Source organism: Apodemus sylvaticus, chromosome 14 (genome assembly GCF_947179515.1).
Source record: "Apodemus sylvaticus chromosome 14, mApoSyl1.1, whole genome shotgun sequence".
Lineage (NCBI taxonomy): Eukaryota > Metazoa > Chordata > Mammalia > Rodentia > Muridae > Apodemus > Apodemus sylvaticus.
The window spans coordinates 28,514,302-28,540,019 of NC_067485.1; the positions used below are offsets into that span (position 1 = coordinate 28,514,302).

At 47.0% G+C, this 25,718-nt stretch overlaps 1 protein-coding gene across 1 annotated transcript in view; it reads left to right on the plus strand.

Annotated features, from left to right (window-relative positions):
• Positions 1-25,718, plus strand: part of Bloc1s5 (biogenesis of lysosomal organelles complex 1 subunit 5) — a 42,319-nt gene that overhangs the window by 4,715 nt on the left and 11,886 nt on the right. The window contains exon 3 of the mRNA XM_052157703.1: positions 16,342-16,471. Within this exon, the coding sequence (XP_052013663.1) occupies positions 16,342-16,471 (130 nt within the window). The remainder of the gene's footprint in view (positions 1-16,341; positions 16,472-25,718) is intronic.

The window sequence follows — 25,718 nt, forward strand, 5'->3', positions numbered from 1 at the left end:
CTGTTCAGATCCAGTTTCATTCTGTCCGCCAAAGTGATCCAACATTATTTGGCCTTTTAAGACCCTTTGCCAACTCTAGGATGCCACAGTTGAAGCATTTTTCTGTGGCCCACCACTAACTACTCTAGCCTCGCCACCTGCCACTCCCCACTTTGCATGGGAGAGTGTGTGGTCCTGAGTCATATTATTTTAGGTCTTCCCAGGCGTAACTGATCCATTGTGCATTATGTAGTAATGTAGCTACTGCTAGACTGTGATGCTGTGTTGCAGTTCTATCCTCAAATGAGACTTTGACCAAGGATGTCTGAATCTGACAAAAAGAAAGTTCTACTAAGCCCTTAAAACCAAAGCAAGTCTATGAGACACAGCCCTTGAGACAGCTGTATACCCAACACACATTTTTTTTTTTTGCATTTAGTAGGCTGGGCCGAGCTAGCATCCTAGTTTTATATAGGATAAGAATGATGTAGGACACAGAAAACTACCCAAAGAATACTCTTTACATATCATGTAAAAGTCATTACCAATCTATATAAACCTGCTGTGAATCCTTGGGCCTGCATGAATATGTTTAAAATACTAAATGTTCTGTATGGAATGAGGCTATAGTTATCCTTAAGCCCTGGCTGAACTCGCTCTGTAGAGAAGGCTGGCCTTGCCAGTCAGTGGTGGCACATGCCTTTAATCCCAGCACTTGGGAGGCAGAGGTAGGAGGATTTCTGAGTTCGTAGGCCAACCTGGTATACAGCCTGAGTTCCAGGACAGACAGCCAGGGCTATACCAAGAAACTCTGTCTCAATAAGAAGGCTGGCCTTGAACTCCCAGAAATCTGCCTTCTGAGTGCTAGAATTAAAGGTATGGCCAACCATGCCTGACCTTAGTACGGTTTTTGTTTTTGTTTTTGTTTTCAAATATGATACATTTGTTTAACTTCAAAGCCTTTTGCACATTCTAAACATACAAAAAATAAGTGTTGCAGATCACCTCTGGGAACCGAATGTGGCTGAGTATTCGCTCATGCAGCAGTTCCTCAATTTGCTGACCATGACAGATTCTACAGTTTGTTTATAAAACCTTAGAATCTACTGCACTTAACTCAAAGAAAAATCCAAGTACTTTATATGCCAGCTCCCTCTTCCCCTTCCCACAACTAATAACTTCGATAGGATGCTGTGTCACTGTATATAATAAACAAGACATCCTGAAGCCAAAAGGATGTCCCCTGCAGTGTCAACACATCCGGCCTCACAGTACACTCCACGGGACACGGGAGATGACTCCTCCTAAAGGCATCTATCTTCCCCACGGCTCCTGAAGCAGGGAGCATCAGGCATTTGTCGTAGTTGTTGTGTTCTCTTTACAAACTGTAGACGTGAACAGCTCAGGATTTCTATCGTGTAACTACAGAGTTAATACCACCTTTCAGAAATACCAACAGTGAAGTGCGCAGAGCGAGGGGAACAGGGCAGTGCCTTCTGACTTAAAGACTATTTGGAGTGCCTGGAGAAATGGCTCAGCAGTCAAGAGCATTTGCTGTTCTTGGCAGGGACTTGATTTCAGTTCCTAGCACCCATGTCAGGCAGCTCAGAGCACCTGTAACTCTAGCTCCAAGGGATCCAACAGCCCCTTCTGCCCTCCTTAGGCACGATATTTACATTATATTTATCTGCACAGACACAAACACAAACATAATTAAAAACAAAAAATAAATTGTCAATGTGTATAGCTTTGTTAGTTTTAGGGTGTTCTGGACACCACATATTCCACTAACACTTTAATAAGAGACTACAGTATGATCATGATCAATTTTCTAGTTAAACCTAATGAGGATAATAGACATACCTCAAATAGATACAGAGAAATGGTTGCTGGTGTTGGTAGTGGTGGTGAGTGTGTGTATGTGTGTCTGTGTGTCCGTGTCTGTATGTGTGCATGCGTGTGCATGTGCGTACACGCGAGTCTTTTTTCTGGACAACTATAGCAGGACCCTTGGCCACTGTTCATCTTCCCTTTGACTGAGAGTTAGCAGCATCCTTCTCATCTGTCTTGAGCTTTGTGGCCTTGGCAACCGTGCCTGCTTTTCACGGTCCCTTGAGTTATTCCACATCCCACTCACATTTTCTCCATGTGTTCAGTGGAGACCCCAGGGTTTGTGGATGTGACCTCAGGATGCAACTCTGAGCAGAATAAGAAAACTGTAGACCATGGCTGTGCGCTGTCAGTGTCCCTTTCTTCATTCCTCCCTTAGCTGCTCTGCAGTCCTTCATTCCCGGTCATGGTGTGCTTCACCTACTTTGCCATGTATAATGTGTGTCCCCTCTGCTGGTTCACAGCTTACAGCGCTATTTGAAAAAATATGCAAAACTGACAGGGACCTCTAGGTTCTTCCCTTTATGTCTACACAAAGAAGGTTTAAGCTGACATTCTCGTTAGCTTTACCTGTCAGCTTGATACAGGCGAAAGTCATCTGAGGTGAGAGTTTCAACTGAAGGATTGATTTCGCAGATCAGATTTCCCTCTGGGCATGTTTAGGGGAGGATTGTCTTGATGACTTATTAATAGTCTTGTTAACTTTGGCCAACACCATCCCCTGAGCAGGTGGCTCTGGGCTGGACAGAAAGCCTAGTAATCCTGAGGCTGTGCGTGAGCTAGCAGCATCCTTCTATGTCTCCACTCCAGGCTCCTGCCCTGTTGCTTCTCAGTGGTGTCCTGTGAACTGGAAGTATAAGCCAAACAAAGCCTTTCTTCCCATAAGCTAACTTTGATGGTGTGCTTTCTCAGTAACAGAATAAAGCTGCATCAGACATGTTGCACTTGAGTTTCTTGGGATTACTATTAGCTTAGCCATCTTGACTGATGTAGTTTTTCTTAACTATGCAGTTGCACATTTTTCCCTTCATTCTAGCAGCTACATGGTCATCTCCCAAATCACTTCTTAAATCTTGTTAAGAGTGGCCTTGTCCCTTCCCGCCCTCCATCAGCCCCCTTGGGACACCTGTAGTCAGTAGACGCCACCCAGCCAGCCTGAGCGTAGCCTTATTGCTGCAGATGACTTTCACACACTGCCTAGCTCATCCAGCGCTTGCTGGATCCCCGCCCACACGGCTCCTTACCCACCTGCATGAACCCATCCCCTCGGCCATACTTGAGAGCCCTCGGGTGGCCACAGCGTGCTGTACAGCTCTGGACCCCACACTTCCTTCCTCTTTCTTGAACACATCCCAGGTATCCTCACATCTGTAATTCCGTCTTTCTAAGACGTCCCTTCTTTCTGTTTTTTGAATGCTTCACTCTTCTGTTTGGATTGCAGGTTGAATTATCACCACTGCCCTTTACTGCGAAGCAGCCTCCAATGCATCCTGTCATGTTGCTCTCTGTGAAACTCTGTGCAACCTCACTTCTTTCCTGATACCATGTAACAAGTGACCACACCTTCAGTAGCATAGACCACGGCCCATTTATGTGAGTTCTGTTTGTCAGAAGTCTGCACATGGGGTGACCAAGACCTTAGCTCGGCGTCTCAGGAAGCCAGCGTCAGGGTTCATTCTGCACCCTGCAGGCTGCATCCTGCCCTGTGGCTCAGGACCCTCTTCCAGACCCACACAGGTGCCATACGGTTCAGCTCTTCTCTGCATGCTGCTTCAGCTTCCAGAAGAGAGCTGTAGTCTTTGTCACAGATTCTATCTTCAGAGCTGGAATAGGAAGGAGAGTCTCCCTCACTTGGAGTTCCTCTTATGTTCTAAATCTCTGGCAAGAGCTCCATCTCTATTCAGGACTCAGCTTACAAATCAGGCCTCCACAGGTAACCGCCTACAGCTGCCTGGTGGGAGACCTTAAAGCATCCATAGCATCTAGGTCGATGTGCTCCCTCACGGGTGGGCCTGCGTGCCCCAGGGGTGCAGACCTAGGGGCCATTTAGCTTGTGCTGGCCGTGTCCTTGTCGTTCCCCTTGCTGGCCTTCATCACTAGATTGTTGGCTACAGACCAGTGTTCTCTTTTGTATCCGAGACACCTGCAATAGCATCTGGCTGAGGTGCTAAGTCAGTGATTGACCTTTCTCAGAAGTCATCCTTTGTGTTAGTTTTGTTATTAAGACAACACTTATAAATAAACCTCAAAGGACATAATTTATTGAAATAACTGTAGAATTTTGAAATTAAGGTGGCCTCTGTAACCCAAGTTCCTACTTCATAAAGGTTGAGCAGAGGCGTGGAAACAGTGAACCAGCTCACAGCGGCTGAACCATCCCTCCAGTGCAGAGCCCCTGGCGTGCTTGTGCTACTATGCTCCAGATATTGGAGATGTTCTCTCTAAACACATTAGACACATGAAACTAAGTACTGAAGAGAAACTTTACATCCATGTTTTTTATCATTCTGTGTTCAATTGAAGTTCAGCACCTCTTTTGACTGGAATGAGAGATAGTTGTCAGGGGACAGTGGTCATACGTTGAAGAAGAAGTTTGAGCCCTCCAAGGTCTTGTCAAGATGAGTAGGGTTAGGAAGAGCATCGTGCTCTGCCGTCTGTGCCAGGGTCAGGTCCTGCCCCGCTCTATCAGCTATGGCTGCCTGCTTTTCCAAGCTCAGTTTCCTCTGCACTTAAAAACGACAGATTTTTACAGAATGTGGGTTTTATGAAGGTTAAATGAGACTTACTTTTAAAATCACTTTTCTGTGGGTGTCGATAAAAATGTTTATGTCATTGAAAGACGATAGCAAGTACAGAAAAAACAATGTACTAATTTTGTAACTCGGGTTTTTTTTTTTTTAACAATAATTTAAATTAGTTTGGATCCAGCTCTTTGTCCCCCTTCAGCCAGCACTAAGCAGCTCAGAAGGCTTTCCAGATTTGTGTATCATCCCTGCACAGGCGCCGTGTGGATCTTCTCTGTGTCATTCTGGCTTTAGTGTGCTGCTGCCAGTGTGAGCACTGGCCTCAGCTCAGGCGTTGTCTTAGGTTTATTTACCTTTACGTGGGTGAGGATTGGCCTTGGTGGATGTAGATGGTGTTGTGTGCATGCCTGGTGCTGCAGAAGTCAGAAGAGTCCAGAGCAGTAGAACTGAAGTCAGGAATGATTGTGAGCGACCACAAAGGCGCTGAGACCAGAGCCTGAGGATTTTGCAGGAGCTGCGAGTGCTCTTAACAGCTGAGCCATCACCCGGACCCTGGGGCCACTTTTTAATAACTCTAGATACAATAGGGATGGCCTAGTCAGATGTTATAAGCATATTCTCCACACCTCCCCTTCTTCTCTTCCTTCTCTTTCCCTCTCCTCCCCTCTTGTATTTTTGAGGACTCTCTGTATATCCCACTCTGTAGGTCAAGCTGGCCTGGAACTCACAGAGATTCTCCTGCCTCTGCCTCACGAATGCTGAGATTAAAAGCATGTGCTACCATGACCAGGTTGTATAAGCATTCTCTTGGAAAAATGTTTTCCAGGGGCATGCTGAGATGTGTCTGCAGGTAAAGACCTGCTGTTAAGCCTAGCAACTTGACTTTGATACCCAGAACCCACAAGGTACAAGAGAAATGTTTCTTATAAGTTGTTCTCTAACTTCTACATGGATGTGTGCACATGCATGGACCCACACAGACACACACATGGATGTGTGCACACGCATGGGCACACACACACATGTATGTGTGCACATGCATGGACATACACAGATACACACAAAATACATTAAAATATTTTGAAAAAAGAAAAATTCTACTAAAAAAATAAGTTTTCCACATTGACCATGACAGCTGTAACCATATAGAGAGTTAAATATGTTGAGAATTTGTGTAAGTCGTATATTAGGAAATAAAATTATATGGTAAATAAAACAGATATAGACACATGGCAGCCCATCCCCTAGCAAATAAGTCATAGCTTGAGGAACTTCTCACTTAAGAATGTTCTCTAAGGACCCAGAAATTAAAGCTTGGCCATGTTTGATTTGCTCTTTTTGACAAGCACTCGGTCTGTTTTTTTCACACACCAACCTTCCGCATTCTCCTCCCAAGGGCTTACATAGTATACAGCACAGAGATCTTCCTGAGTGTTGCAATCTGCCCTGTCCCTGCCCTCTGTTCCACACATTAGAAGGAGAAGCCTGGGGGCTGGCGGGTGACTTGGATGTTAAAGGTCTAAACTGCTCTTTCAGAGACCCAAGTTAAGGTCCCAGTACCTCCACGGTGCCTGCCTCACAGCTGTCTGTAACTCTGGTTCCAGGGACCCAATACTCTCTCCTCGTCTATGTGGGAAGCAGGCATGTATGTGACACACATACTAACAACATACCGCAGACACTCATGCTTATGACTTAAAAATAAATCTAAATACAAACAAGCAAGCAAAAAAGGAAAGAAAAATGGAATGCAGTCCAGAGACTAGCACAGTCTACAGCGCTCACACACAAGCATGCCATTCGGCTCTTCTCCCAGGGATCCGTCTCACTGAGGAGAACCAGCAGAGACAGCCTGCACAGCTCTGCTCAGGCAGAGTTCACCTGAGGAAGAGCTGACTAGCAGCTCCAGCTCATTGTTTTGTAAACTTTTCTCTACAAAGGAGGGAGTAAGTGCCACACGGTGGCAGCATTTCTCAGGATTCCTCAAATGCGGGTAGGGTAGACTGTGACAGGCTCCGCCTTTCTCCTAACTTTAGACAATTTCTCCTTGAATTCCAGTGAACACGATGGGCATAGCTTGGGAGGGTGTGCAGCCTCTGTTGGGGCACGTTCCCACCCCAGCACTTGTGAAAGGCAGGGTGGCAATTTCCTGGGAGAGGCGTTGCCCTTTAAGCCATTGTACTAGCTGTAGATCTGCTATCGAGGAAAGCAGGCCTGCAGAGTGGGAGTGGGTAACCCTGTGTGGCTGTGTTAGAATGTGCTGGCTTAATCCCTTCACTGTTCTGCCGAACACCTGCCAAACACCCAGGCCTCTCAGTGGGAATGTGTGTTACTAGTAACAGGTACATGGAAAACAGGCCTCAAAAGGGCCTTATTTTTCTTGCATAGTTCTGGGACAGATCTAGAAAGGCCAGGGTTGGCATGGTGACTATGATGTCAGCTGCTTCCAGCCTGTCTCCTTGGCCCATAGCCCTTATACTTAAAAGTGGCCATGGAGCCTCAGGCACTATGTCTCTGCTCTGTGTGGTAAAAGAGAAGGCCGCAGGAAGCAGCAGCCAGCCTCTGTTAGAAGCGTGTGACTACCCCCTCCCCCCCCCCCACACACACAGTGTGAGTGTTGGCAACATGGAAGAAGACTGATGCACAAGTGTCAGTCTGTCCTACCATACAGGAGAGTGAGGGACAGGTGACCCTCACAGCCAGAAAGTTTCCATTGCAAGTTCAGAATGTGTGCAAGAAAAAAATACACACAGATCAGAGCAGAGTCCCCGAGAGAGGACAGTACTCCAGGGCTCCACAGGGGACTGCCACAGGAGACTGCCACAGAAGGGTGACGCTGGAGCAGAGAGAGGCCCTCCACGTGTGGCAGAGATGCTGGAACACAAGGCTCAGAAGGAATTGCCTTCCTGGGTGTGGCTGTGGGGTAGTGGACATGGTGCTGAACTCTGTAATTCCAGAATTTAAAAGTTATGTAGCCGGGCGGTGGTGGTGCACGCCTGTAATCCCAGCACTCTGGGAGGCAGAGGCAGGCAGATTTCTGAGGCCGAGGCCAGCCTGGTCTACAGAGTGAGTTCCAGGACAGCCAGGGCCACACAGAGAAACCCTGTCTCGAAAAAACCAAATCCAAAAAACCAAAAATAAATAAATAAATAAATAAAAGTTATGTAACAGTATCAATAGTTACTAACAGTGCTGATGGCTGGCATTGTTTTAAGTATGTTGCACTTGTTATTCGTTTCAACTTGACTGAAGGAATTAAAGTACATGTAGCTTATGGGAGGTTACATGTCATTATCCTATTGCTGCTAGGCATCGTTTTAACCAGTTTAACCTGGAAATAAGGTGCGACTTCTAGTGAGCACGTGCTACTCTAGCTTTTTTCTTTGAGACTGATGTTGGCTGTAGTTCTCAATCAAATACGTCAGCTTGACAAAAAGCACTTCTCAGGTGGAAAGCTCAGTGGAGAGACTCTTACAGCAGCTGTGTCAAAGGCAAGCCACTCCACAGGCCTCAGCGTTGTGTAAGCTGGTTTTTATCACTAGTGGGCAAAGACTACAGATCACTTGCCTAGCATCTGCCTGATCCCCAGGACTGCATAAAACTGATAACATGTCGGCAGTCAGGGGCAGAGGCAGGAGGATCAAGGCAATTCTCAGCTGTAAAGCAAACTCAAGGCTATCCTGAACTACATGAGACCCTCTCTCACAACAGCAACAACAACAGTAAGACAAGATGTAGTGGTTGCATACTTATAATTTTAGTCCTTCAGAAATGGAGGTAGAAGGATATGGAGTTTAAAGTTATCATCAGCCCCCTAGTGAGTTTGAGGCCAGCCTGAGTTCTGTGAGACCTGGTCTTAAAAAACAAGAAAGAAGGAGGGGGAGGGGGAGAGAGACAGACAGAAAGAGAGAGAGAGAGAGAGAGAGAGAGAGAGAGAGAGAGAGAGAGAGAGAGAGAACAAACCAACCCAGAAAGAAACAGAAAAATCAATAACAAAAATCGACTTGCTACAGAGAGATTGGCAGTTGCTTGACTGGATCTCAAGGGATCCAATTGCTCTCCAAATCTGTGGACTGAGAAGAGCCCTCCCCCAACTGCAGCTACAGAGCTCTGCTCCGTTCCATTAGGTGCCTTTGTTTCTGCAAAGAACATCCCTCTGCCTGATAGTAACTGACTTCACCATAGGGCTGAAACAGTTCTCTTAAACTTTATTCTTCCCACTTCCAATGCATCTCGAAATGCAGCATTAATGCCATAGTTTTTTAACAGCTTAGTTTTTCTTCATCAAATTTGTCTCTGGGAACAAGCATCGAAACTTGACCAGCAAATACAGCAACAACAATCCTAAGGCCAAGTGGTGAGAGAAATGGCCTCAGAATAACAAGTGGCCAAGTGGTCCATAGCCTAAAGGCTCCCTGACATCAGAAATGCCAGAAGTGGGGGACAGCGGGGCACTTGGAAGGCCGGAGTGCTCACGCAGACTCTCCAAGCCCCTCAGAACTCCCATCAGGCCTATTTGGAGCCCAGCGGAGCCCAGCAGATGGCATCACGGACTCCACCTCCACAGAGTGGCACCACAGAAGCCAGGCCACACTGGAGAAGCTACAGAGCTGAACGGGAAGGAGGAAGTTACAGGGAGATGTAAGTCAGAACCAGGAGAACCGCCCCAATGACTGGATAGAGGAAATAGCAAAGAAGTGAGGTGGAAGAATTGGGAAAAATGAAAGTTTGTTATTGTTTGTTTTGTTTTGTTTTGTTTTAAAGACAGGGTTTCTGTGTGTAGCTGTCCTGGAACTGCTCTGTAGACAAGGCTAACCTCAAACTCAGAGATCGCCTACTTCTCCCTGTCAAGTGCTAGGATTAAAGACATACACCCACCACACTGACTAGGGAAAATAAAAATGTTAACATCATTTTGAGGTGAGAATTAAACAAAGAGCCCAGGAATAAATGGGCTCTTAACATTGACAAGAGGACTGAGGAGGGAATGCACGCTGATGATGAGTCCAGGTGACCCAAGGCTGGGACAGCAAGCCTGAGGAAACGATCAAGGCACCAGGAAGAACAAAGAGAATTCAGGAAGCCTTGCCTGGAATTGCTAGTGGACTCATATTGACGTACGTGCTACTTTCTGGGGAGATTAACCTAGAGTACCCGATGCTTGAGACCATTTCTGAAAGAAGAAAAACAAAACAAAACTTTGGACTTTATGGGGGAAAAAATCCTCTGGGCACCCGGGCTAAATGAATAGGCCCTTTGTAAAGGGGAGAAAATCCAACTGTTGGCAGATTTGTCTGTTATGCCAGTGGGCTTTGTATCTGGCCCATCTGTACCTTGCTGTAGAGATGACAGACACGGTCAGGGTTCTGCAGAGCTCCAGGAATAGGATTCAGATGAGCTTTTCCCCACGGCCATTGCACATCAGAACGCACTTCAGAGACTTAGACAGATGCTTCCGTATCAGCATTAACATGTGCTCATTGGGGCCAGAACTGTGGTAATGGGTAAAGGGCTGGTTGCCAAGTCTGATGACCAGAGTTTGATCCCTGGAACTCACATGGTTGAAGGAAGTCCCGGCTCACTCAATTTGTCCTCCGGACTTTTGTCCTCCCAATAAATAAATGAAAATGATTTGTGCGTGTGCGTGTGCGTGTGCGTGTGCGTGTGTGTGTGTGTGTGTATGTGTGTGTGTGTGTTTTCAACACGGGGTTTCTCTGTGTTCCCCTGGCTGTCCTGGAACTTGATCTATAGACCAGGCTGGCCTTCAACTTAGAGATCTGTCTGCCTGCCAAGTGCTGGGATTAAAAGCATATGCCACCATACCTGACTATTGTCGTTGTTGTTGTTGTTTCCTTGTTTGTTTTGTTTTTAGAGACTTTTAGAGACAAGGTTTTTCTGCATAGCCCTGGCTGGCTGTCCATGTTTTTTTTTTTAATCTGTTTAGTCATAGAATTAATACTAAGAAATATAGCCAAATGTAGTAGTGCAGGCCTGTTATCTCAACACAGGAGGTGGAAGCAGGGAGGTCTATGTTGAAGGCCAATTTCAGCTACACAGGGAGTTTGAAGCCAGGGCTACAGAGGCCTTATCTCAAACCAACAAATGCAAAAGAGATGGGAGAAGAGAGCCAGGGATAGTGCCAGTGTTAGGGCAAAGAATGATGGAAGATGGAGGGAGATGGGAAGGCCTGTGGAGTGGAGGCTGTGTCCTCCCTCCACAATGGCCTCGTGAGTAGTACCTGAAATGAGAGGACACACTTCCAAGTCCCTTCCTTAGGGACAGACTATAGTAAAAATCAAGATTATCATTTAACACTAATACGCTGTATGTTATGTTAAGAACAAATAAACACTAACCCTTTCCTTCACAGGGTGTTATGCAGAGTACTAGTGTTATCAGCCATGAGAAACAAATGTCCAGCTTTAAAATGCTAGAGAGATGACTCAGTGGTTGAGAGCACATACTGCTCTTCACAGGACCCAAGTTCAGTTCCCAGTCTCACATCATGTGCCTCACGACCATCCAGCACCTGGGGACCCAGTGCACTGTTCTGGCCTCTAGAGCTAGCCACACAAGTGTGTATACTTATACACACATTCACTTTAAAAATAGTTTCCAACTTAGGGTTGTTTGCTTTTGAAAATGTGTAGGAGCAGTGGCCACTGAGTACCAAGCATCTTAGGAATATTTTGAATTGAATCTCAAACGGCAATCTGAGGCCCAGATGTCCTTGTCGTGGACGTAGGAGGGGAAGCCGTAGCTCCAGGACAGCTGCAAGATTATTTCAAGACACAAACTGCAGTGCATTTTGTCTCTAAGATAGAATGTTTGATGAGTTAGGGTTTAAATACAATTTCACCTATGTTTTCAGTCTTCTTTGGGTTTATCAGGGGTTGACCCCTTCATAATCTGAAAGCATCTGAATCATTCAGAAAGCACCAGAGGGCTGGAGAGATGGTTCAGCAGTTAAGAGCACTGACTGCTCTTCCAGAGGTCCTGAGTTCAAGTCCCAGCTATCACTTGGTGCCTCACAACTATCTGTAATGTGATCTGCTGCCCTCTTCTGGTGTGTCTGAAGATAGCTACAGTGTACTCATATAATTAAAATAAATAAATAAATCTTTGCGCTGGAGAGATGGCTCACTGGTTAAGAGTACTGACTGCTCTTCCAGAGGTCCTGAGTTCAATTCTCAGCAACCATATGATGGCTCACAACCATCTGCAATGAGGTCTGATGCCCTCTTCTGGTGTGTCTGAAGAGAGCAATAGTGTACTCATATACATAAAATTTAAAAAGCATAAATCTTTAAAAAAAAAAAAAACGAAAGTATCAGAAAATGAGACAAGTAGACCACACAGAGAACTATTTATATTAACGTGTGCTTTTGAATATTTTTAATTACATGTAAGTATGTCTGGACAAATGAGTACAGTTCCTGCAGAGGCCGGAAGAGGGCATCCAGCGCCCTGAAGCTATAATAACAAGGAGCTATGATCCACCCATTATGGGTGCTGCACCTGAACTCGTATCCTCTGGAAGAACAGCCAGCTTTCCTAACCACTGAGCCATCCAGCACTGTGCTTATGACTCCTACTCATGAATGATAAAAGAAACATCTCTGTATTTCATTCTGTTTAAAAAGCAGATTTAAAACTATCCGAATATACTCAGCTCTATGTGTGTCTACATGTGTGTATGTATACGCGCGAGTGTGTGTGTGTGTATGTGTGTGTGTGTGTGTGTGTGTGTGTGTGTGTGTGAGATAAATACACATGCCTAGACCTGTGCGTCAGGCATGTGTATCCTTATACTTAAACCAATGGTTAAATACATTTAAAACATCCTTAACAAGAGAGGATAAGCCAGGATAGGGAGAGAAGCTAGACTTCTCTGGATACATGTTTTACAGATATAGTTTTGAAGCCATGTAGATATTTTATATAATTTGAAAAAATACTAAATTTCAAAGAGCAATCCCTAAAATCAAGTCACAGATGAAGAAATTCGTTTGTATTTCTTTTGTTTGTTTGTTTAAAGGCGTCTTACAGAATCTGTATATCTGAATTAATTGTTAGGCCTCATACCACAGAACACTTAGAATTTTAACAATAAGAAAGATAATAGAATATTAAGATTAAGATATAACAGCATCAAAAATATTTAATATATTGCCGTGGCCACCACCACCACCACCCAGCTTCGTTTGTATTTCTGAGTAGTGTTACTCAAACATTCTTGTGAGAAAGTTATTTGGCTGGTACAGAGGTGCATGTCTATAGGCCCAGCACTCAGGAAACAGAGGCAGGAGGATTGTGAGGTTGAGGCCAGGCTGAGCCACATAGTAAGGCCTGTCTTAGACAGTCAGATAGTGATTTGACTGTACATTTATAGTATAACACACCTTCAGAACAAAAAAAACCCCTTTTTTAAAACATTTTAGTTTTTAGTAATTATATTAATATTTTTGTTTAAGTCAAAGAAAGAGGAACTAAGTAATTTAGGAACTGGAATGAAACAGAATAGATGAAGGTAATTTGAATTTAGTCAGATGAACCAAAATGTAACTTTTCTTTATATAAGAACTGAATAATTTCCTAAGCCAGTCAGTCATTGTAGCTCATATCTGTAAACCTAGCACTTGGGAGGCAGAAAGAAGAGATTCCAGAGTTCAAGTCCAACCTGTAATACATACCGAGTTCTAAGCTAGCCTGGGTAACAGATAAACCCTGTCTCGGAAAACAAAACAAAACAAAAATCCCACTCTTCTGGCCTTGTCCCATCCTGTAGCTGTGAGCAGCCTTCCTGTTGTAAATTTTGTCTCTTAACACCAGTGGTCCTAGAGAGCCAGTGCCAAGCCACAGGGAAGTGCAGGCAGAACGTAGGCACAAGGTCTTACCAACCCGAAGAGCCTGGTCAAGCAAGCTGAAGCTCACCAAAGCCACCACAGCCAGTTGGAAAAGAAGCAGGGAACTGCATAAGCTCATCGCGGGAAGCCTGAGTACCAGTGGAGTGTAATGACTGAGAAGCCGGGGTCTGTTTACACCTGTGGGATGTGTGCAGTTGCCTTCTATTGCCCTTGGGTGCCAGGGAGCTGCTACTGCCAATATCACCCAGATAGTGTCTCACTTAGCCCAGGCTTGTCTAGAACTGCAACCGAGGATGCCTTTGGCTCCTCCTGCCTCTACACCCGAAGTGCTATGATCACGACCACGTGCTGCCATGCCCAGTCCAACTCATTAAGGTGGCAAGTAAGGGAAGGGAACTCAGGGTTTTCTCCTGCTTTTCTTATATGAATGCCGCTCAGAGTAATCAAATCACCGACAAAAGGCAGTCTTCGCTTTCAGAAGTATCCCTGTTAACACATGAATATGAAATACCACCCCGTCATGTTGAGAGAGTGGACATCCGCTTCTGGAAACTTCACGCAAGCAGTCAGACAAACCCTGAACTGATTGCACAGTTAGTTCTGACTGCTGACTTATGGAAAGGGAAGAGACAGCAGAGGATGCTGAACTACAGCATGGAGAGACGTTCATTAAAAGACTGTGAGAACTGCAGAGCAGATGACTCGCTGGTCCAGTGACTTGCCAAGAAGAGTGGTGATAGAGGAGAAGCCTGTAGATGGGAAAGACATCAGCCAGCTGCAGCGGATCACTCTGTGTTCTGAGTTAAATAAGCGTGGGTGAAAAGACTGCTTGTAGGACATTTGAGGGACTGTGGCCATACCTCCTTTACTTAGTGATATTAAAGAGTTGTTAGCTGTGTGTGTGTGTGTGTATCTGTGTGTGTGTGTGCATTGAGAGACTCATATCTTTTATTTTTAGTTTTTAAGATTATTTAATTTTTATGTGTTCACCTGCATTTTTGTGTACCATGTACATGGTAGGTGCCCACAGAGATAAGGGGATGCTGGATCCCTGGAACTGGAGTTACAGGCACTTGTGAAATACCTTGTAGTTACTGGGAACTGAACCTTGGTCCTCCGGAAGAGCAGCTAATGTTCTTACTCACTGAGCCATTTCTCTAGCTCTGTATCTTTTACTCTAAGGCTGAGTCTTACAAGGCATGTGCTGAAGTGTTCACAGTAAAGTGGTGTACTCCCTGGGCTGCGCTTCTCCAGCCCCAGGGGCTGTGGTGCATGTGCTGGGCTGTGGTGCATGTACTGAGGAAGCAGGGGAGCGGGAGTTGAGCTTTGCTGGGGTTTGCCCAGGATCGGAGGCATTGTGTCCTCTCTCAACTTTTACGCATTTTAAATTTTTCACCAAAGAAAAATGTGTAAAGTATTTGAAACTAGCCACAGCAGCCTCTTAAGGGTTGCATAGACCCCCAACAATATGACTAATTTGTTATATTCTTATAGCTAAGCCTAGCAACCTTCCTTTTTAATTAACATTTTTATATTAATTTTAGATTTCAGAGATACTGACAGTGTTTTCATTCATCAGTAGCCTGTTTTCTTATTCCTAATGTCTTATTTTACCACATTATAAAAACTAAGAAGCAACATTAGCAAATTGCTACTAATAAAACACCAGAGTTTGTTTGGGTTTCTCCAGTTTTTCCGTGATAACGTGCTTCATGTTCCGGATCAAGTCCAGAGAACTCCTTGTATTTGATATGTCTCTGCTGCTGCTTGACTGTGACAGTTGCTCAGTCTCCCCTTGTCCTTTTAACCAGAATGGCTCTAATGTACTAAAGCCTCCCCACCCCAGGATTTGTGTCATGTTTTTCTCGTGATTAGACTGGGCTTATGGGCTTCAGCAAAGAAAAGCCAGGATTGAAGTAGCCTCGTGTCATATCACATCCTGCTCCTGCTGTCAGTGGGACTACACTGCTTGACGGAGGGAGCACTTGCAGCCTCCTCCACCGTGGAGTGAAGTGCTCTCTTCAGAAGCAAGTCACTGAGTCTAGCCCACACTTGGCCTGGATGGAGGAAATAGGGGACGCTGAGACCACGCAGGCTCAGTGATTGGTTGATACCCACAGGATGTGGCACAGGGCTATGTGTGTGGCTGTGGTGTTCCAGCAGAGGCTTCCAAGCACAGTGAGCACGGGAGATGATGCGGGTGCAGTGCTCCTGGGATACGAGAGTCCACAGCAACCACTGACTATGCTTGCAGACCATAGAGCTCTTGAGTGGGGGAGCGGGTGGCATCCCAGCTGGTAGCACAGACACCTCTGCCTAGCACAGGCCAACATGGCACAGACACTGGCATTATCCACATTTTTAGTGTAAATACCTTCCGCTTATTGGACTACATTTCCAGCTCACAGGTAGATTCATACCAGTTAGAGACCTGCTTCCTGGGTAGGTCCCAACCTTGCAGGCCAACACAGGCCTTTCTGAGGATAGCAGCCTCCGCTGTTCATCTCTGCATGGTAGGGTGTCTGCACATCACTACGTGCACCATTACCTTGACCAAATAGTGTTGTTATTTTGAAGAGGAAAAAGGCAGACATAGAATCTGTAGCACATAAAATGGAAGCATTGGGCCTGCTGTCATGAGATGTGTAGCCATGGCCGTGCCTTCTTGCCTCTCTGGTATTTCTCCTGCTTGTGTCTGAACACTACTGTAAAACTATTACTTTTATTGCAGCTTTTGGAGTGTTTCATAATAAAAATGCTGCCAGACTTTGACCCTTTCGGCCAGAGAATTAAAAAGTGTGTGGAACTACAGGCAGTCATTGCTAAGACTGGAGATGCTGGTCATTTATTTTTCTTACTAGGAAAAACGTGGTCTTCGAGAATTGCGCGTCCTGGAGAACTTGAAGAATATGACCCAGGAGACAAGTGAGCGCCTGCTTCCCAGATGCAGAGAGAGCATGCAGGGCGGCCTGGGGGAGGCCCTGCAGAGACGTAAGTCCAGCTGCGCTGCGCTGCACTACACTGCACTGCAGCCTCCACCTCATTACCACACCTAGGTGTCTTCTCCTCAGTGTTGCTGGAGGGGAGCAGAGCAGAGCTCAGACGGGGTTTCCCAGGGGAGGCCAGGACTTTAACACTAGTGCAAGTTGTTGTTAGTGTGATATTAAAATTAGAATGTCAGCATCGAAGCTCTCAGATGTCTACACTGAGAACATGCAGCTTGTCCTCAGAGGGATGACTACTGAAGACTGAAGTGCTAGGTGCAACCAGCCTGTGAGGGAGGGGGACAGGGCCAGCCTGTGTATGGGGGGGTCAGGGCCAGCCTGTGGGGGTGGGGACAGGGCCAGCCTGTAGGGGTAGGGACAGGGCTAGCCTGTGTATGGGGGGGTCAGGGCCAGCCTGTGGGGGTAGGGACAGGGCTAGCCTGTGGGGGTAGGGACAGGGCTAGCTGTGTATGGGGGGGGGGGTCAGGGCCAGCCTGTGAGGATGGGGACAGGGCCAGCCCGTGAGGGAGGGGACAGGGCCAGCCTGTGTATGGGGGTGTCAGGGCCAGCCTGTGGGGATGGGGACAGGGCCAGCCTGTGAGGGAGGGGACAGGGCCAAGAGTGGTCAGGGCCAGCCTGTGAGGGAGGGGAACAGGGCCAGCCTGTGTATGGGGGGGTCGGGGCCAGCCTGTGGGGGTGGGGACAGGGCCAGCCTGTGTATGGGGGGGGACAGGGCCAGCCTGTGTATGGGGGGGTCGGGGCCAGCCTGTGGGGATAGGGACAGGGCCAGCCTGTGTGGGGGTGGGGGGGGAAGGGGTCAGGGCCAGCCTGTGGGGGTGGGGACAGGGCCAGCCTGTAAGGGAGGGGGACAGGGCCAGCCTTGGGGGGGAGGGGACAGGACCAGCCTGTGAGGGAGGGGACAGGGCCAGCCTGTGAGGGAGGAGACAGGACCAGCCTGTGAGGGAGGGAACAGGACCAGCCTGTGAGGGAGGGTACAGGGCCAGCCTGTAAGGGAGGTGGACAGGGCCAGCCTGTAAGGGAGGGGGACAGGGCCAGCCTGTGGGAGGGGTCAGGGCCAGTCTGTGAGGGAGGGGGACAGGGCCAGCCTGTGAGGGAGGGAAACAGCTAGCCTGTGTGTGTGTGTGTGGGTGTGGGTGGCAGGGCCAGCCTATGAGGAAAGCAGGAAAGAGGCCTCAGTTAGCAATGGGTCCTCTAGCATCATGTGTACTCTGATGCTAGAAGGAGGTTGAAAAGGCTAACTCTCCCAAGATCACATTTGATTTCTTCATGTAGAATGGGGAGTGGGGGTGTAAAATAAAAATCTACATTAGGCTTTTGTACTGTGCTTGTTTGTCCACAGTCCTGCATCCCAGCTAACAAGTGTCTAAGTAGAGTGTGTACGTGTGTGTGTGTGTGTGTGTGTGTGTGTGTGTGTGTGTGAGTGAGTGAGTGAGTGAGTGATGGGCACATGTGTGTACATGAAGGCCAGAACATCTTTCACTGGGGCCTGGGTCTCTCAGAGTAAGGTACACTGGCTGGCCACCATTGGGCCCCAGGGATCCATTGCCTGTCCAGTGCTGAGGTACAGGCGTGCACCACTGGGCTTAGTTTTTTATTTGAGTACTGAGGGGCCAACCCCGTCCTTCATGTTTGTATGGAAAGCACTTTACCAACTGAGCCCTGTCTGCAACCCCCTGCATATTATCAGGTGGGATGCTTATTCAGGAACTAAGAGCCCTTTGACTCTGGGAGTGTCACCAAAGCAACTGAATAAGACACAGTGAGAAATGACAGGCTGCTGTTTGACTGATTTCTTCTTCAGACTGAAGTTAGTTTGCTACCACACTTTCCTAATGATGTTGGAAAGTATCATGAGTTAGAATCAGAACCAAAAGTATGCTTCCTTGAATGGAAGAATTACATTCTTGTGATGGGGATCTGGCTTCTGAAGTCTGCTGGGCCATATTGTTGGTGTGAGAAAGCTGCTGCCGAAGGCTCCAGATGGAGGCTTTCCTGTGCCTAGTTTGCTAAGGCCCATGGTCTAATAGAAATAATGAAGTGCCAGCAACTGGGGTCTTTTTAAAAATTAACTTGGATTCATCTGTCATCCCTAGAAGATTTCATTTTTTAAATTGGCAATTTAAACCCGTGTTAGCTTGCTTGTATTCATTTGTGTAAAGTCATATAAACAAGCATAACATGGATTTTCTTATCTAAGTAGACCGTGAAGAGTGCCGATCTATGGACACCTGTGCCTGTCCGTAGACCTAGTCTCCTAGACTGCATGTTTGAGACTGGGTGCAGTCGGTGTCTCAGAACCTTGCAGATTCAGGCTTTACACACTCGGGTCCTGCTCAAAGGCTTTAGAGCCAGACTCCTCAGCAGCTTATCAGAAACCACAAAAGAGCAGTAAGATTCTCCCAGGGCACAAACAACCATCTATGTCCAGCTTATCAGTTATTTGATAGGCTCCTGAGTTTCACCAGATTTGAGGTGAGGAGATCTTCCCTTGGTATCAAGGTCCCTTGGGTCTGAGTAAGGGCAGGGACCCTCCTGGCATGCCCACTCAGAGCCAAAGCTGGCCACACTAAGGGAATCAATGTTTTCTCACCTGTCTCCTCTGTTCTTAAGCATACTGACTTTATGTTTATATTATTTAAAAGCAAAAGGATATTTTTAATAAAACTAAAAGAAAAACAGGCACAGTGCTTCACAACTGTAATCTTAGCACTTGGGAGGCTGAGACAGGAGGACTCCCAGAAGTTTGGAAGCTGACTTGTGGAACAGTGAGTTAGAGGCCAGCCAGATCTAAAAGTCAGACCTGAAGAAGGAGGAGGAGGGGGATATGGCTTGAGTCCAGGGTCTCATGTGTTCTGTGGATGTTCTTACCTCCAGTACATACCAGCCAAGGAAGCCTTATCAGGGGAAAAAAAACCCCTAATATATTACACTAAATGATTGTATGAAATAGCCATTGGTTTAACTGTAGTGGCCTTGATTGCAGACATCTCTGTATACAGCAGACAGGAGGCGTGGCTCAATGACTGACAGCTGACTGATAGAGAGGGAAGGAGGAATAGGGGTGCATATGTGGGGATGCTTGATAGGAATGGGATGTGTAATTTTTACAATTTCATTTACATTTTAATAGAACAAAAAAAATTGAGGCAAACCCAAAGACATTAACTGAAGACGAGTGCTATTCCAGGCCAGGCAGCAGGACTAAAGCTTGTCCTAGGAGGGTAATGATACGAAGCTGTGGGAAGATGCGATGCTCTTCTCTGTTAGGGTGTTGGCTCCACTGTTGGCAGCATTAGTGAATGCCTCTCCAGGAGAGATGCCTGGTTAGAGCTGGAGGATGGCTGGGACAGGGCCTTCGCCACCACATCCCTCTCCCTGCCCACCGTCCCTGTGGGAAGCCTTCCTCCTCAGCCTCCTCCACAACTTGTGCAGCTCGAAGTTTTCTCTGTCTGCTCCACACTTACAACTTTGTCAGTTGTGCTTGGTGGTACTTCTCAGTCCCTTGTTTGTTGTGATTTGGGTTGGGTTGGGTTTAGAGACGGGGCCCACGAGATAACCCGGGCTGGCATCAGAGTCCTGGCAGTCCTCCTGTTGCCGCCTCGTGAGGTCTGGGTTACCCTGTGTGCACCCTGTCCGGACCCTCTTTTCCTGCGTTATTTGCATCTGTGATGACATCAGAGAGCTCATGTGTTTCTTTGTCTTTGTGTCACATTTTCCATCTCGTCTGTGTTTTGCTGTCATATTTGGTCTCTTACTTAAGCAGGGAGAGCACAGGGTGCTCTTGCTTCTCCTCTCTGTTGGTTTTTTAAGGCTAGGAACCTTGCTTGTTGTCTCAGTCTGCTCTCTTTCCTTACGTCTGTCTAGTCGCTCTTCTACAAATCAAAGCATCTTAAAGTTCTAAGAGTTTCGTCAACCTGTTTTCTCTAATGAATGTCTTTATGGGTGAGTTGGTTAGGGTGCAATCTGGAGTCTCAGGTATTTACTAGAACTAGCTTAGTAGTGCAGGCTGGCCCCGGATTCTTTATCCTCTTTCTCACCTTCCTGAGTGCCAGGATTACCGATTTGTTTCACCACACCGCTCACTAAAGACTGATTCTCATACACTTCACTCATTGGAATCTTCACCTGCCTTTGTTTTGTTTTGGTTTGTTTTGTTTTGTTTTGTTTTGTTTTGTTTTGGTTTGTTTTGGTTTGGTTTTTGAGATAGGATTTAGGTATGTAGCCCAGGCTAGCTGGAACTCATGGTAAGCCTTCTTTGTTAGCCTCCTGACTTCTAGGATGGCAGATTGCAATGCCAACTACCCTAACACAGTAAAAAAGCATTCATTATCATCTCTGCTTCATTGTTGAGAAACTAAAATATACACTGGTTTAATGTCTGGTTCTCCAGTGATCACAAGCTCTTCTGACGCCCAAACTCAAGTTTAACTTCAGCATGTCTCTTTGTGAAACAGTTTTTCAAGATTTCATACAGCCTAGTATGAATTTGAACTCTCTGTGGTAGCTAAGGATGACATTGAACTTCTGATCCTCCTGCCTTCACCTCCTGCTAGGACTCAGGCGTGCACTAGCATCCTCTGTGTCGGGATGGAAGCAGGGCTTTTGTGTCTAGACAAGCGCTCTGCCAGCTGAGCTGCCTCCCCGGGCCCTGGAGCCACTGTCTGTGGTCTAAGGACAGCCTGCCTTTTCTTCTGGCTCATCACGCGTGGGTTTTTCCCTCCAACCCAGCTTCTCTTCCTCAGGCTACTGCAGTAGTTCCTATTTACAGATGACTCACAGCTACCTTTAATTTTTTAGTATTTATTTTGTGTGTATGCACGTGTGTGTATATGTGTGTGTCCACGCGCGCACACACACATGTATCACCAGCATGTATGTGTGTGCACCTTGTGCATAGGAGCCTTCAGAGCTAGAAGAGAGCATCAGAGCTAGAGTTAAAGGGGACCACGAGCCACCTTGTTGGTGCTGGGAGCTGAACTTCGGTCTCTGTAAGAACAGCGGCTGCACTTGGCTGCGAAGCCGTCTGGAGCTCGGTGACTGACTTATCACCGGGGTGCCCTGGGCCTTCCCTGTGTCTGTTGCTCATGCTCACAGTGTCAGGTGTCATCTGTATTTCACTCTGATGACACACTCAACATGGACCACTCACCAGAATGACAGCCTCTTGTATCCTAGTCCACCGAGGGGTTGGACAGTTGCCTCATAGCATGGCGAAGCCAAACTCGAGTGCCCAATTCCATTCTGCCACAGAACTGGCATTACCACTCACCTGGCTGGAGGCCTGTCCCTTACCACCTTCCTCCTTCGTCCCCGGCTGCCTCCCTTTCCCCTCCCCTGCTCACCTGCCTCCTCTCTTCATGCGTCCTCTCCTCCTCTTCTCCCTCCTCCCTCCCTCTCTCCCCTCACCTCACGCTGACGTTCTTGCTGACCTCACAGGATCACAGGTTGAACTAGTCAAAGTCAGACTTGTGTACAGCTCGGTCTGCTCCCCTCTTCCCACCTTGACAATCCCAGAGTCTGTGTCCGGCTACCCTGCACTCTTAGATGTCTGTGACCATCTCAGTGCGGCCTGTCCTCAGCAAACTGCAGACGTGCCCAGCTTTGAGAGTGTAGCAGAGCACCTGCCCGCCTCCCTCCGGCACGCCCACTCTGGAGTAAGCCACCGTCCTCTCTCTCCTGGGTCCTTCTAGCAGCTGATCTCTGCTGCTTCTCTTTCCTCCTTATAGGCTAGTCTCCACGTAGGATGTAAGTCAGTTTTTGTCATTACTGTGTTTAGACTCATTTTGTATAGATTAAAACCCAAATTCTCTCATATCCTGGGCCCTCTGCACTGCCCCCGCTCTGGCTGTGAACCCTACCACTCTCTCCCCTCGCCATGCCCTGGCCACACTGACCTCCTCACTCTTTCTCTGATGTGTCAAGCAGACTCTCACCACAGGGCCTTTGCACTTGTCGCTCCCCAACATTCTTCTCTCAAGTTACCTGCAGGTCTCTGCTCAGGCATCACCAAGAGCTTTCTTGGCCTCCATGGCATGCCCCATAGCCCTCCTTTTGGCATTCCTATGCTCTCTGCCTTGTGTTTTAGCCCATGCATCTGTCAGCAGTTGACATGCTAAATACTCACTGCATATTGCACATCCTCCCCACTCAGACAGATCCACCCGCTCACTGCATGTCAGCAGTCAGTGCTTCCTGCCTTCAGGCTGCTCTCTAATTACCTGCTTGAACTCAGTGGATGTAACACAGCCAGCACCTGCTGGAATTCAGTCTGGATAGTGCTGCTGTGTGCTGTGGAAGCTCACAGGAAGACAGAATGATACAATTTGTTTCTGTTTTATATGAAGCAAATCAAGACATTGTTAGCTAAGTACAGCATAGTAACTATGCAAGGGCACTCCTCTCCTTCTGAAACCTTTTGTAAAAATTAAAAGAAAACCATTGACCCTATGTAGCAAATGTACTTGATCCATTTGCACAGCACTCAGGAGGCTGACTGAGGCAAGAACGTGGCTACACAGTGAATGTGAGGGCAGCCTCTGCTACTTGAGACCCTATCTCAGGTGGAGCACTTGATAAGTTACTGTTGTTTATCACAAGTCAATACAGTCTTCTGACGCAGATAGCAGAAGACAGTACTCCCTGCTGAAGAGTGTGGCCACAAGTGCTATGAAGTGAGTAGAAGCCTTCCACAGCATGGCCTTCTCCTGCTCCCACAGACCCTCAGGACAGGACTGTTACACAGTGGTCAGGCGATTATTTATGTATTTATAGATTTTAGAAAGGCAAACTTTATAAGCTCCGTGAGGAAAGGCTCCTGCTGCTAAGCCAGACAGCCTGAGTTGGATGCCTAGAACCCACTCAGTGGAAAGAGAACTGGATACAAAGTCGTCCTTTGACCTGTTGCAGCACGTGTGCCTGCACACATGTACAAAATGAAATAGAAAAGAAAAGCCTGTTCTGTGGCTTATGTGGCTGAAATGTGGGCTTCACAAGGAGTCAAATTCTAAACATGGATATTCTTTCCAAACCAGGAGATAGTTCAGTAAAGGAACAGAAGTGTAGGCTTGTCACCTACATCCACAGGAAGTTTTTAAGGACTTTGACAACCCACAGACAAGTGTAGTCTTCATGCCTCAACAAAGAAACTTCTTTTTACAGTAGGCAGTGCCCACCACAGAAAACCGCAACCAGTCAGAATGCAGATTCATAGAGCCCAGTCCTGGTGAACACATCTACTTAACACTCTGGGACCCAAGGCCCAGCGGACATTGAAGAAGAAGGGACAGAGAGATTGTAAGAGCCACAAGCTCAGGGAGTGTGTGTGAGACTGTGTCTCCTAGGAATGCCAGAAGCTATACCCATGGAGTCTCATCACCAGACAGCCTAAACGTGAGCTGAACACAGATGACACCCAGACATGTTAAACACAAAGAACTATAGGCAACTAAGGAGTGCTGAGTGCAGGAGACACAGCCGTCTGTCATTCAGAACCAAATGTTCAGCCCTGAAACCGTGCTGACAAATAACATTTTACAGACTGCACCATTGTATCTAGGAATCGAATGTATATACACATATGCTTCTTGTAACAATGAACAAAGAGGCTATGGATTTAAAAGAGCAAGAGGGCTAGATGGGCAGGTTTGGAGGAGGAAAGGGGTGGAGAATGATGGAATCATAATCTCCAGGCAGGGGCGCTGTGACAGGTGACAGCAGAAGTGACATGGTCCTTCAACTTTACTTTCAACTTGCACTCGGGATAATCCAAAGATGAAAATGACCTGAGGACAGAAAAACAGACTTTTAGGATCTGTTCATGGAGCCAGGAAGGAGAAAAGACAAACAGGAAATGATAGCACCATGCTAAGGGATGTGGTGTCATAGTCACTGCCGCAGGAAGAGGGTAGGTCTAACCAATTCATCTCTTGGTTTGTTTTCCTACTTTTGTTAAGGAAAAAAAAAATGATTGGGAAGCTAATCCTCCATCCTTAGATGTCATCTGCAATCTAGGAATGTTTGATAATAGTTGCTGAGAATAAAGCTTTTGAAAATGAGATCTGCTGGCTGCATCTGGGAGGTGGGGGCTTCACGTTTTTCTGAAAGAGAAATTACTGTCCCTGCCTGATGTGTACCTGGTTGGGTTAGCGCTAGGCAGGGGGAGGAAGACAGACAGATGGCTCCCAGCTTCAGCGGCTGTAACAGAAGGTGGTCTGCCTCTTCTGAAGGAATTCCACAACTGAAAGCACTTCATCAGAGGACAGGGAGAATGAGTGAGCACTTTGTGCGAGGGAAGCAGAGTGAGCAGGGCCCTCAGTTACTTGACTCTGCTCGTGTGTGAATAGCGACTTTAGAGACAGGGTCTTTCCTGTGGCTGTAAAGCAGGCTGTGCTATGGGTCTCACACTGAGCCTGGGTTTTGGAGTTTTGGCTAGATTATCTCTACCCTCAGTATGGGGCTTGCAGACACAGCAGCTGGAAATCCATTCTTAGGTCCACACTCATGAAGCTGCCTCCCTAGTTATGTGGTTCTTATTAATAACACTCACTCTCTTAATAGGCATGTTTGCTATGCTATTATTCTCGTGAAGGATCATGTCCATCCTGAGGTCCTGCTGTTAGTTCCTCATGTGTAAAATAAGTAAGACACTCAGACACTTGCAGCAGAGTTGGCAGAAACGTGTTCTAGGGGAGCAGGAAGTGCAAATGCCTTGTGGTGGGAGTGTGGTCGACACAGTGGAAAAGGCGAGGAGGTCGGTGTGCCCAGAACAAGGCTTAAGATGTAAAAGCAGTACTAGAATGAGGAGGAGCTGAGGAGAGAGCAACTCAGCAAGGGCAGGACTGGGCCTGTGGTCAGCGAGAAGGCAGCACAGGCACAGGTGGCCAGGCTGGCTGTTAGCCTGCACACCAATTGCCTTTGTCACAGAGAAGTAAAGTTCAGCTGGTGATGGGAAGGTCTGAGGAACTCGGGGTTCACAGCAGCCTGGGAGGGGTCGTGTGCAATATTTATGATGGAGTCTTTCCTGAGAGCCACCACATGAGGTCTGGTGTGGAAGGCTCTACTTGTACCATCACACTAGCTCTCAGAAGGTCTTAGATTTTAGAACATTTTGAATTTGGGGATATTCACCCTACATTAGAATGTTGGTTCTTCAACTAATCCCCCCTCCCTCCCAGAGCTCCCAGGGACTCAGCCACCAACCAAGGAGTACACATGGCTCCAGCTACATAGATATA